We start from the raw sequence: 12,397 nt of genomic DNA on the forward strand, positions 1-12,397 counted from the left end.
TGTGTTCCAGCATGCCCAGCCAATTTTGCCCATTTTCTAATCAATGTGTTTTTTGCTGGTTTATTACAATAACATTATTATTATTATTATTTGAGACAGGGTCTTGCTCCATTACGCAGGCTGGAGTGCAGTGGTGCCATCTCGGCTCACTGCAATCTCCTCCTCCTGAGTTCAAGCCATCCTCCTGCCTCAGCCTCCTGAGTAGCTGAGACTAGAGGGCATGCCACCATGCTCAGCTAATATTTGTATTTTTTGTAGAGACAGGGTTTCGCCATGTTGTCCAGGCTGGTCTTGAACTCTTGAGCTCAAGCTATGTGCCCACCTCAGCCTCCCAAAATGCTGGGATTATAGGCGTGAGCCACCATGTCCAACAATTTATTATTATTAATTGTGGCTATAAAAACAATTAAAAATCTACCATCTTAAGCATTTTTGTGTACAGCTTAGTAGTGTTAACTATACTTACCTTGTTGTGCAACCAAACTCCAACAATTGTTCCTATTCTCTCAAATTTATTTTTTCTTTCTTCAAGGTGGTTAATTTTATCTTCAAGTTAGCTGATTCTTATTTTGCTTGCTCGAATTCGCCATTGAACACCTATAGAGAAATTTTCATTTTAGTTGTGCTTTGCATCTTCCAGATCCATACTTTCTGTGTAGTCTTTTAAAAAATTATATATATATATTTTTTGTTCCCCCCGAGTCTGAGTCTTGCCGTGTCGCCCAGAGCTGGAGTACAATGGCACGATCTCAGCTCACTGCAACCTCCACCTCCTGGGTTCAAGCAATTCTCCTACCTCAGCCTCCTGAGTAGCTGGGATTACAGGCACCTGCCACCACGCCCGTCTAATGTTTTTGTATTGTTAGTAGAGACGGGGTTTCACCATGTTGACCAGGCTGGCCCCTAACTCCTGACCTTGTGATCTGCCCACCTTGGCCTCCCAAAGTGCTGAGACTGCAGGCGTGAGCCACCGTGCCTGTAATTTTTTGTTGATATTATCGTATGCATCCTTTTCTTAGTTTTCTTTATTTCTTTCTCCATGGTTGTCTTTTACTACTTTGAGCATAGTTAAGGCAGTTGCTTAAAGTCTTCGTCCAGTGAGCGCAGTAACTGGGGATTCTCAAAGATGGTTTATCTCAATTCCCATTGATGAGCCATATTTTTCTGTCTTCTTTATGATTTTGTTTTCGTTGAAAAGTGAGATTTGAATTTTTTTTTGAGTTGGAGTCTCGCTCTGTTGCCCAGGCTGGAGTGCAGTGGCTCAATCTCAGCTCATTGCAACCTCCGCCTCCTGGGTTCAAGCAATTCTTTTTTGTTCAATTCTTTTGAATTCTTCTGAGCCCAGAAAAGGTCTTTTCTGGAAATGCGTTCTTTCCTGGGCATGAAGGGGGCGTTCTCAATTCCCCAGCATACCTGGGTTTTTTTGAGTATCCTAATTTCTGAAAGAAATTTTTCTCCTCAGCTTTTCTTCCCAGGCTTTAGATGGTCTATCATATGTCTCAGCCATAATCTGTTGGCTCAGGTAGCTTCAGGGTTTTTGTTTACTTTATGAGATTTCAAGCAATTGCTGCCTTTTTTTTTTTTTTTTTTTTGATACGGAGTCTGGCTCTGTCACCCAGGCTGGAGTGCGGTGGTGCGATCTCGGCTCACTGTAAGCTCCGCCTCCTGGGTTCACGCCATTCTCCTGCCTCAGCCTCCCAAGCAGCTGGGACTACAGGTGCCCACCACCATGCCCAGCTAATTTTTTTGTATTTTTTAGTAGAGACGAGGTTTCACTGTGTTAGCCAGGCTGGCCTTGAACTCCTGACCTTGTGATCCGCCCGCCTTGGCCTCCCAAAGTGCTGGGATTACAGGTGTGAGCTACCACGCCTGGCCAGTTGCTGCCAATTCTTAACCCTGGTTGGCTTTAATGTGCCATTTGGCAACTTGCGTATTTCATAGAGAAATGGCTATTCAAATTCTTTGCCCATTTAAAAATCTATTTGTTTGGGTTTTTGAAAATAATTTTTAATTGTAAAAAAATGCATAACAGAAAATTAAACCATAATTAGGTGTACAGTTCAGTAGTGTTAATTATACTTATCTCATGTAACTATTCTGCAGAAAATTTTCATCTTATAAAAGTTAGAATTTATAGCCATTGAACAGCAACTTCCTTTCCCCCCTTGCACTGGCTGGCATCTACCATCCACTTCCTGCTTTTATGTGTTTGACAACCTCACAGGAGTTATTGAAGAACCATATAATACATATTTTTTGACTGGCTTATTTCCCTTAGCATAATGTGCTGAAAGTTCATCCATTTTATAGCATGTGACAGATGTCTTTTTTGTTTTTTTAGAGATAGAGTCTCACTTTGTCACCCAGGCTGGAGTGCAGTGGCACGATCATAGCTCACTGCAGCCTCAACCTTCAGGGATTAAGGGATCCTCCCACCTTAGCCTCCTGAGTAGCTGGGACTACAGGCATGCACCACCACCACCAAATAAAAATTTTTAATTTTTTTTGTAGACACAGACTCTCACTATATTGCCTAGGCTGGTCTTGAACTTTTGGGCTCACACAGTTCTCCTGCCTTGGCCTCTCAAAGTGTTGGGGTTACAAGCATCAGCCACTGCCTGTCCTGGATAAAAGTACTAAACAATATCGCAAGCCGGGCATGGTGTCTCATGCCTGTATCTCAGCACTGGGAGGCTGAGCCAGGAGGATCACTTGAGCACTTGAGCCCTTGATCCCAGGGGTTTGAGACCAGCCTGAGCCACATAGTGAGACTCCATCTCTACAAAAGATAAAAAATTTAGTCACTTGTGGTGGTGCATGCCCCTAGTCCCAGCTACTTGGGAGGCTGAGGTGGGAGGGTTGCGTAAGCCCTTGGGAGGTCCAGGCTGCAGTGAGCTGACATCACACCACTGTACTCCAGCATGGGCAACAGAGCAAGACCCTGTCTCAGAAAAAAATCTCATTGTATGTATTGTTAAATACAATTTATGGGAGGCCATTGTTTTGGACTAAGCTTCTGCACTAGGCCCAAACAGCCCAGACCAGAATGGCGTCTCATGGAGGGTGCCACATAATCATACTAAACTTTAAAATAGGCCAGTTTTCTGAAACACCAGGGATTCATAGTAGCCAATCAGAAGGGTCCCAGCTAACTTGAGTCAACATGATAAGGAAGTCAGCTCTGCTTTAGTCCTATAAGGAAAATAATTTTGAAATGATATAACACTTTGTTGTTGTTGTTTTTGAGACGGAGTCTTGCTCTGTCACCCAGGTTGGAGTGCAGTGGCGCGATCTCGGCTTACTGCAACCTCTGCCTTCTGGGTTCAAGCGATTCTCCTGCCTCACCTTCCTGAGTAGCTGGGACTACAGGCACATGCCACCACGCCTGGCTAATTTTTTGTATTTTTAGTAGAGATGTGGTTTCACCATGTTAGCCTGGATGGTATTGATCTCCTGACCTCGTGATCTGCCCGCCTCGGCTTCCGAAAGTGCTGGGGTTAAAGGTGTGAGCCACCGCTTCCGGCCCTTTTTGTTTTTATTTCTGCTTTCTTCACCCCTTTTTTGCCTGTAAAGCCCATCTCCTCTACTCAATTTGAAGAAAGCAAAGAACTTTCATTTGAATAATGTGAGCTCTTTCAAGTTAGGCCCAGAGGCATTCAAATGAGACAGCAATCATGTTCTACTACCCCCTATGAGCTATGTATTCATCTCTTGGAACTGCTTGCTATTGTTACAACTAGCTATAAACAAACCTAATGCCACACAGACATCATATCCTACACCTTATAGCATAACGGTGTATATAGCCCGTCATTAATGAATATTATTTCTGTAAACCACTGGGAATTCCCAACAACTTTGTATCAGCCCACTCCGTTTGTCCCCTTTTTGCCTTTAAAAATCCACGTGTGGCCGGGCATAGAGGCTCACGCCTATAATCCCAGCACTATGGGAGACTGAGGCAGGAGGATCGCTTGAGCCCAGGAGTTTGAGACCAGCTCAGGCAACATAGTGAGACCCTGTCTCTACAAAAAAATAAAACAGACCAGGTGCAGTGGCTCATGCCTGTAATCCCAGCACTTTGGGAGGCCAAGACGGGCGGATCACGAGGTCAGGAGATCGAGTACATCCTGGCCAACATGGTGAAACCCCATCTCTACTAAAAATACTAAAATTAGCTGGACTTGGTGGTGTGTGTGCCTGTAGTCCCAGCTACTCAGGAGGCTGAGGCAGGAGAATCGCTTGAACCCAGGAGGCGGAGGTTGCAGTGAGCTGACATTGCGCCGCTGCACTCCAGCCTGGGCGACAGCGACACTCCATCTCAAAAAATAAAAATAAAAATAAAACATTAGTCAGATGTGGTAGTGTGCACCTGCAGTCCCAGCTACTGTGGAGGCTGAGGTGGGAGGATCATCTGAGCCTAGGGAGGTCGAGGTTGCAGTAAGTCGTGATTATGCCACTGCACTCCAGCCTGGGTGACTGAGTAAGACCGTGTCTAAAAACAACAACAAAACCTCGTGTAACTGCTGCTAATTAGAGTATATAGTCATGGCAACTTGAATCTGTACTCCTGGTTTGCAGTCCTCAGCTCTGGCCCCAATAGACTGTCCATTTATATTGATTTTGCCTAAGTTTCTTCCTTTTAGATCAACAAACTTATGGAACGCCTTTCTGTTTCATAGATGGGATGCTTCTTGATTCATGACTTGCTAATAATAGCCAATTAGATCACTGAACTCTTTGTTGAAATGTTTTCTTTCTTTTTTGAGATTGAGTCTTGCTCTGTTGCCCAGGCTGGAGTGCAGTGGCGTGATTTCAGCTCACTGCAACCTCCACGTTCCGGGTTCAGGCGATTCTCCTGCCTCAGCCTCTGGAGTAGCTGGGACTTCAAGTGTGTGCCACCACACCTGACTAATTTTTGTATTTTTAGTAGAGACGGGGTTTTATCGTGTTGGCCAGGCTGGTCTTCAACTCCTGACCTCAAGTGATCTGTCCGCCTTGGCCTCCCAAAGTGCTGGGATTACAAGTGTGAGCTACTGTGCCTGACCCCAAATTCTTGACCTTCTTGCCCACATTTGTTCTTTGGAGTGGTTGATTTTTGTTGTGAGTCATAGGAGTTCTTTATATGTTCTTGATACTAACACCTTGCCAGATACATGATTTGCTGATACTTTTTACAATTCCCTGGTTGCCTTTTCCCAGTGTTGATGGTGTCTTCTGACACACAGAATTATTTATTTATTTATTTATTTATTTAGAGACAAGGTCTTGCTGTGTTGCCTAGGCTGGAGTGCAGTGATGATGTGATCCCAGCTCACTGCAGTCTCAACCTCCTGGGCTCAAGGAATCCTCTTCCCCCAGCTGCCTGGCCCATACAAGTTTTTAATTTTGATGAAATAAAATTTGTCTTTTTTTCTTTTGTGAACCATGTTCTGGTATTTTATCCAAGAAATCAATGCCAAACCCAATAGAAACTTCTGCCCTGTGTTTTTGTTTAAAAAGGAAAATTAGAACAGAGTTAAAAGATCCAGTTGGCTTTTATTTGCAATTCATAAATTGGGGTACCATCCCATTCTATAAAATCGAACAAGAGCTCCCGCTGGGCGTGACAGAAGGGCGGTTTTTGTAAGGAACAAGGGAAGCAACAACAGCAAAGCAGATTGGTTAACATCAGGTTACTTTTATTGAAAGGGTAAAGCAGAGGGGACGTCCTTATTATGCCAGCTGAGATTGACTGGGCCCTTTCCTATTGGTTGCTGTGAGTCTCCTGTTTTGGGGAAAAACTGGGTATGTTTGAGGATCTACCTGCTATAAAAATTTTAGTTTGATCACATGGCACTTAGCATGAGTGACTCCATTTTGGTTTGGTCTCATTTGTTGGGGAGTAGTATAGGATTTTAGTCCAAAAAAATGGCTTGCATAATTTTTACTATTTTATTCTAAGAGTTGTTTAGTTTTAGCTGTTACCTTTAGGTCTTTGATCCATTTTGATTTCATTTTTGTATGTAAGTTAAGGGTCCAACTGCTTTTTTTTTTTTTTTTTTTTTGAGATGGAGTCTCGCTCTGTTGCCCAGGCTGGAGTGCGGTGGTGCCATCTCGGCTCACTGCAAGCTCCGCCTCCCAGGTTCACGCCATTCTCCTGCCTCAGCCTCCCGAGTAGCTGGGTCTACAGGCGCCAGCCACCACGCCCAGCTAATTTTTTGTATTTTTAGTAGAGATGGGGTTTCACTGTGTTAGCCAGGATGGTCTCGATCTCCTGACCTCGTGATCCACCCGCCTCGGCCTCCCAAAGTGCTGGGATTACAGGCGTGAACCGCTGCGCCCGGCCACTACATGTGTGTTACAACAGGTGCTACAGACCCACCTTACAGAGAGACATTAGGGATGGCCCAGGCAGTACATACTTCTCCCATCAGAGAGGCATGTTCCTATTCTGCTGTTGCTAGTTCAGTTCTAGCAGCAGAATTGCTTTGTGGAAGGAAGTGAGTCTAGACAGAGGGTAAGTTTGATGACTGTGGGATCTTGAAATAAATGTTTGGAAAGCACAGCATCCTGAGAACTTCTTGGAAATAAAATCTAGGCCCCCAGTGCTGTCCGTCTCAACCTTCCTCCTCCACACATGTGGGATGTTTCAGGATTCAGTGGCCTTTGAGGATGTGGCTGTGAACTTCACCCTGGAGGAATGGGCTTTGCTGGATCCTTCCCAGAAGAATCTCTACAGGGATGTGATGCGGGAAACCTTCAGGAACCTGGCTTCTATAGGTAAGGGTGACAATATTCCTTCACTTAGCAAACTAGAGAACAAGTGTTTCTAGCTCCTTAACACTTTGGGGAATAAACCAGGCATGGGTACAGGGAATTATGAATATAGAATCTAATAGTTTTTTCATAATTTTGTACTAATTCATAATGACTTTTCTGGGTCTAAATTTTAGGAAAACAATGGGAAGACCAGAACATTGAAGACCCATTCAAAATTCCCAGGAGAAATATAAGGTAATTTGCACTCACAAAAGAAAGCTCTGTTCCTTGAGAGCATTTCCTGCTGTTAGGAATTTTTTTTTTTGAGATGAAGTCTCGCTCTGTTGCCAGGCTGGAATGCAGTGGCGCAATCTCGGCTCATTGCAACTTCCACCTCCCAGGTTCAAGTGATTCTCCTGCCTCAGCCTCCTGAGTAGCTAGGACTACAGGAGCCTGCCACCATGCCCAGCTAATTTTTTGTATTTTTAGTAGAGACGGGGTTTCACCATGTTGGCCATGATGGTCTTGTTCTCTTGACCTTGTGATCTGCCCGCCTCGGCCTCCCAAAGTGCTGGGATTACAGGTGTGAGCCACCGTGCCCAGCAGGAATTTTTAAAAGCAAGCAAACAACATATAAGCCCAGCGTCACACTGATTTGTTTTTAGAAAATCTTCTCCAAGCCAGGCATGGTGGCTCACACCTGTAATCCCAGCACTTTGGGAGGCCGAGATGGGTGGATCACGAGGTCAGGAGATCGAGACCATCCTGGCTAACACGGTGAAACTCCGTCTCTACTAAAAACACACAAAAAAGTTAGCCTGGCATGGTGGTGGGCACCTGTAGTCCCAGCTACTCAAGAGGCTGAGGCAGGAGAATGGCGTGAACCTGGGAGCCAGAGCTTGCAGTGAGCCAAGATCGCACTATAGCACTCCAGCCTAGGTGACAGAGTGAGACTCTATCTCAAAAAAAAAAAAAAAAAAAAAATCTTCTCCAAAAACATAGTTAAGTGTAACATAGATGTTCAGTGTTTGCAAAATAGTTCAATTATAGACAGTAGTAAGAAACTTCATATGAATATCTTTTTTTTTTTTTTGAGAGGGAATTTCACAACTTGTTGCCCAGGCTGGAGTGCAAGGGCGCCATTTTGGCTCACTGCAACCTCCGCCTTCTGGGTTCAAGCGATTCTCCTGCCTGAGCCTCCCGAGTAGCTGGGATTACAGGCGCCTGCCACCACGCCTGGTTAATTTTTTGTATTTTTAGTAGAGACGGGGTTTCACCATGTTGGCCAGGCTGGTCTTGAACTCCTGACCTCAGGTGATCCACCTGCCTCAGTCTCCCAAAGTGCTGGGATTACAGATGTGAGCCACCACACCTAGCCATGAATATAATTTTCTTTCTTTCTTTCTTTTTTTTTGAGACAGAGTTTCGCTCTTATTGCCCAGGCTGGAGTGCAATGGCATGATCTTGGCTCACTGCACCTCTGCCTCCTGGGTTCAAGCAATTCTCCTGCCTCAGCCTCCCGAGTAGCTGGGATTACAGGCATGCTCCACTACGCCTGGCTAATTTTTTTTTTTTTTTTTTTTGTATTTTTAGTAGAGACACGGTTTTTCCATGTTGGTCAGGCTGGTCTTGAACTCCTGACCTCAGGTGATCCTCCTGTCTTGGCCTCCCAGAGTGCTGGAATTACAGGCATAAGCTACTGTGCCTGGCCATGAATATCATTTTTTGATAATAGGTATGGTTGTGATCTATTGCAGACCATTTAGTCCATTCATGTTCAAACAATTAAGACAGGCATAAAATGTACACTTTCTCTGGTAATGTTAAAAATGTGAGTCCAAGGCTGGGCGTGGTGGCTCACGCCTGTAATCCCAGCACTTTGGGAGGCAGAGGTGAGAGGATCCCTTGAGCCTTGGAGTTCAGGGTTCACGCCTGGGCAACGTAGTAAGATTCTGTCTCTGTATTAAAAAAAAAAGTATATCTAAGTCTAATACCTATTAATAAATATAAAATCATTTATAAACAAAACATTAATAATGTACTTCTCATTTTTCCAACAAGTCATATTCCAGAAAGACTCTGTGAAAGTAAAGAAAGTGGTCAAGGTGAAGAAACCTTCAGCCAGATTCCAGATGGTATTCTGAACAAGAAAACTCCTGGAGTAAAACCGTGTGAAAGCAGTGTGTGTGGAGAAGTTGGCATGGGTCCTTCATCCCTTAATAGGCACATCAGAGATCACACTGGACGTGAACCAAATGAATATCAGGAATATGGAAAGAAGTCGTATACACGTAACCAATGTGGACGGGCCTTGAGTTATCATCGCTCTTTTCCAGTACGTGAAAGGACTCATCCTGGAGGAAAGCCCTATGATTGTAAGGAATGTGGAGAAACCTTTATTTCTCTTGTAAGCATTCGAAGACACATGTTAACGCATAGGGGAGGTGTACCTTACAAATGTAAGGTGTGTGGGAAAGCCTTTGATTATCCCAGTTTATTTCGTATACATGAAAGAAGTCACACTGGAGAGAAACCTTATGAATGCAAGCAATGTGGGAAAGCCTTCAGTTGTTCCAGTTACATTAGAATACATGAAAGGACTCACACTGGAGATAAACCCTATGAATGCAAGCAGTGTGGGAAAGCTTTCAGTTGTTCCAAGTACATTCGAATCCATGAACGAACTCACACAGGAGAGAAACCCTACGAATGTAAACAGTGCGGTAAAGCCTTTAGGTGTGCCAGTTCTGTTCGAAGTCACGAAAGGACTCACACCGGAGAGAAACTTTTTGAATGTAAGGAATGCGGGAAGGCTTTGACTTGTCTCGCAAGTGTTCGAAGACACATGATAAAGCACACTGGCAACGGACCTTATAAATGTAAGGTGTGTGGGAAAGCCTTTGATTTCCCCAGTTCATTTCGAATCCATGAAAGGACCCACACTGGAGAGAAACCCTATGATTGTAAGCAATGTGGGAAAGCCTTCAGTTGTTCCAGTTCGTTTCGAAAACATGAAAGAATTCACACTGGAGAGAAACCCTATAAATGTACAAAATGTGGGAAAGCCTTTAGTCGTTCCAGTTACTTCCGAATCCATGAAAGAACTCACACTGGAGAGAAACCCTATGAATGTAAGCAATGTGGGAAAGCCTTCAGTCGATCCACTTACTTTCGAGTACATGAAAAAATTCATACTGGAGAGAAACCCTATGAGAACCCTAACCCTAACCCTTCAGTTGTCCCAGTTCTTTCATGAGCGTGAAAGGAGTCACATAGAGAAACCCCGGTGAAAGTAAGAAATTCAGGAAAGCCTTCAGTCCTTTCTATTTCTTTCAACTACATGGAAGGATTCACAGTGGAGAAAGACCCTGTAAGATAATTGGCTTTAAATTACGAGACACTTGTGATAGGACAGTAAAACCTAGAGTTGGAGTTGCATCTCTGGATTGTGTTATGTCAGTGTTGGTAGGTTAGGAACTAGATTTCCCAGAATCCATTCCATTTGTTATTCCATGATACAATTCACCAGTAACCGATCTTACATGAGATTTGGAAGTAAGTTAAGGAGGCATTAGTCATGGTTTGGAAGCACAATACAGGGAGACAGCCATGTGAATACAGGCTGTATGGACACCTGCTTCCATCCCATTTTCCTGCTTCTTTGGGTTGCCAATCAAGAGTATCTTCAAAATGACTTGACTTTAATTTTCTCGGAGGTGATAGGTTTCCACACAGGTCTCCAGAAGCCCCACGTTGAAGATCCATCCACACTTTGGTTTTCCTTCAGACATTATTATGTGTGTACTAGGCAACTAATTCAGACTGTCCTGGTTGGGAATATTCTGTGATGCTCTGACTCCCCTAGTCTGTAGACTGAATTGGCATAAGGTCTAATTTGTATAGTAAGCACCTTTGTTTATACTAGTAGTGACTGTATTCTTGATTCAGCCTGATAGCTACCATGCTGCTGTCAAAACCAACCAGAGGGGAGCTTGTTCTTCTGCTGTACTGTGCAGTGACTGGCCTCACCCAGGACTTTGATGTGAGAATAAGCACTTTCCTCTATCAGGAAATTTCAAGTGTTTCCTGTTACCCATAGCTCAATGTAATGCCTCAGTTCATTTTCAGTTGTTTGATTATATGTGACTAATACGTATTTTTTATTCAAACAAGACTTGTGTACGTGTTTCTTCAAAACAGTTTATTAACTGTCTTCAGTCTTGGATTACATCAAGTTTATAATTTTGGCAAATTGTTAAGACACTGTGAAGTCAGCGTTAACCATGTGCATACAACTTAAGGAATTTTTTCCTCATGTAAATTTTACTTTTCATGCTTATATAGTTTCAACTTTTATCTTCATAGTAATTTGTCATCTACTCATAATACCAAAAGTTAAGTCATGCTATTTTGTGTGCTCTCTTGCTAAAGACTGCAGAGACCATACCTGTTGTCAAAGAGGGTGTAATAAATTGTAATAATAATCATGACCACAAACCATAAAGGACTGTGTGATGTATCAGTAAGAGGGTGCTCAGAAGAATTTCTTACAGGTTTTGTGCTTGTTATAGGTTGGTTGACTTCTTTTTTTTGTTTGTTTTGATATAGAGTCTTGTTCTGTTGCCCAGGCTGGAGTGCAGTGGTGCGATCTCAACTCACTGCAACCTCCACCTCCCAGGTTCAAGCAATTCTCCTGCCTCAGCCTCCAGAGTAGCTGGGATTTCAGGTGCACACCACCACACCCGGCTAATTTTTGTACTTTTAGTAGTGACGGGGTTTCACCATGTTGGTCGGGCTGGTCTCAAACTCCTGACCTTGTGATCCACCTGCCTCAGCCTCCCAAAGTGCTGGGATTACAGGCATGAGCCACCGCGCCTGGCCAGGTTGATTGATTTATGTTCAGGGAAGCAAGATGATTGTCTGTATTTGATGCAGTGATGAGGTAAACTTAATTCTAAACTTGGTAATCATAATTGTTCTTATCCAGAAGGGAAAAGGAATGGAGTGGAGGTAAACGTAATTCATGAGAAATACCACTCAGTCATATTAGTGAGAAGAGGGGAATTTGGGTCATGTTTATGATTTGGAACATGCTGTCTTTCACCAGTTTTAAAGACATGGTTACAGAATGCTCTTTTTTTGTCTTGATTCATCATAGCCACCTAGGAGCATGGTCTCACATTGCTGGTGTCTGACGTGTTTCTCTCCAACAGCGTAAGACTTGGCCTTGCAGTAAGGGGAGGCTGGCTCCTGGACTTGTGGACCTGTTTTTGCCTTACTTATTCTCTGAACACTGAAGTATTTCCTGTGATGTACTGGACACTATTTTCCATTATGTACCTCGGTTAAAATATGTAAATTTACTTCTTAGCAAGCTGTATAATACTTTTAAAAAGCTCCTAATGAGACTAATATATTTATGCACATTTTCTGAATGCAAGCCTAGGAAGGAACAAAGTCAGCATCAATATTCCAACCAAGCCTTTCTTGCTCCGATAATATGCTTTTGTTTTTGTTTTTGTTTTTGTGTTTTTGTTTTTTTAGACAGAGTTTCACTCTTATCACCCAGGCTGGAGTGCAGTGGCGCAATCTCAACTCACTGCAACCTCTGCTTCCCGGGTTCAAGTGATTCTCCTGCCTCAGCCTCCTGAGTAGC

General features: G+C 43.5%; 1 protein-coding gene across 4 annotated transcripts in view; it reads left to right on the top strand.

The window, feature by feature from the left end:
• ZNF627 (zinc finger protein 627) overlaps positions 1 to 11,245 on the top strand; it is a 22,607-nt gene extending 11,362 nt beyond the window's left edge. For all 4 annotated transcript variants that reach the window (XM_009252811.4, XM_054539766.2, XM_054539765.2 and 1 more), the window contains exons 2-4: positions 6,636 to 6,762; positions 6,936 to 6,996; positions 8,803 to 11,245. In XM_009252811.4, coding sequence (XP_009251086.4) covers positions 6,636 to 6,762; positions 6,936 to 6,996; positions 8,803 to 9,997 — 1,383 coding nt within the window. In that variant the 3' untranslated portion in view covers positions 9,998 to 11,245. The remainder of the gene's footprint in view (positions 1 to 6,635; positions 6,763 to 6,935; positions 6,997 to 8,802) is intronic.
• Positions 11,246 to 12,397: the final 1,152 nt, after the last annotated feature.

Source organism: Pongo abelii, chromosome 20 (genome assembly GCF_028885655.2).
Source record: "Pongo abelii isolate AG06213 chromosome 20, NHGRI_mPonAbe1-v2.0_pri, whole genome shotgun sequence".
Classification (NCBI taxonomy): Eukaryota; Metazoa; Chordata; class Mammalia; order Primates; family Hominidae; genus Pongo; species Pongo abelii.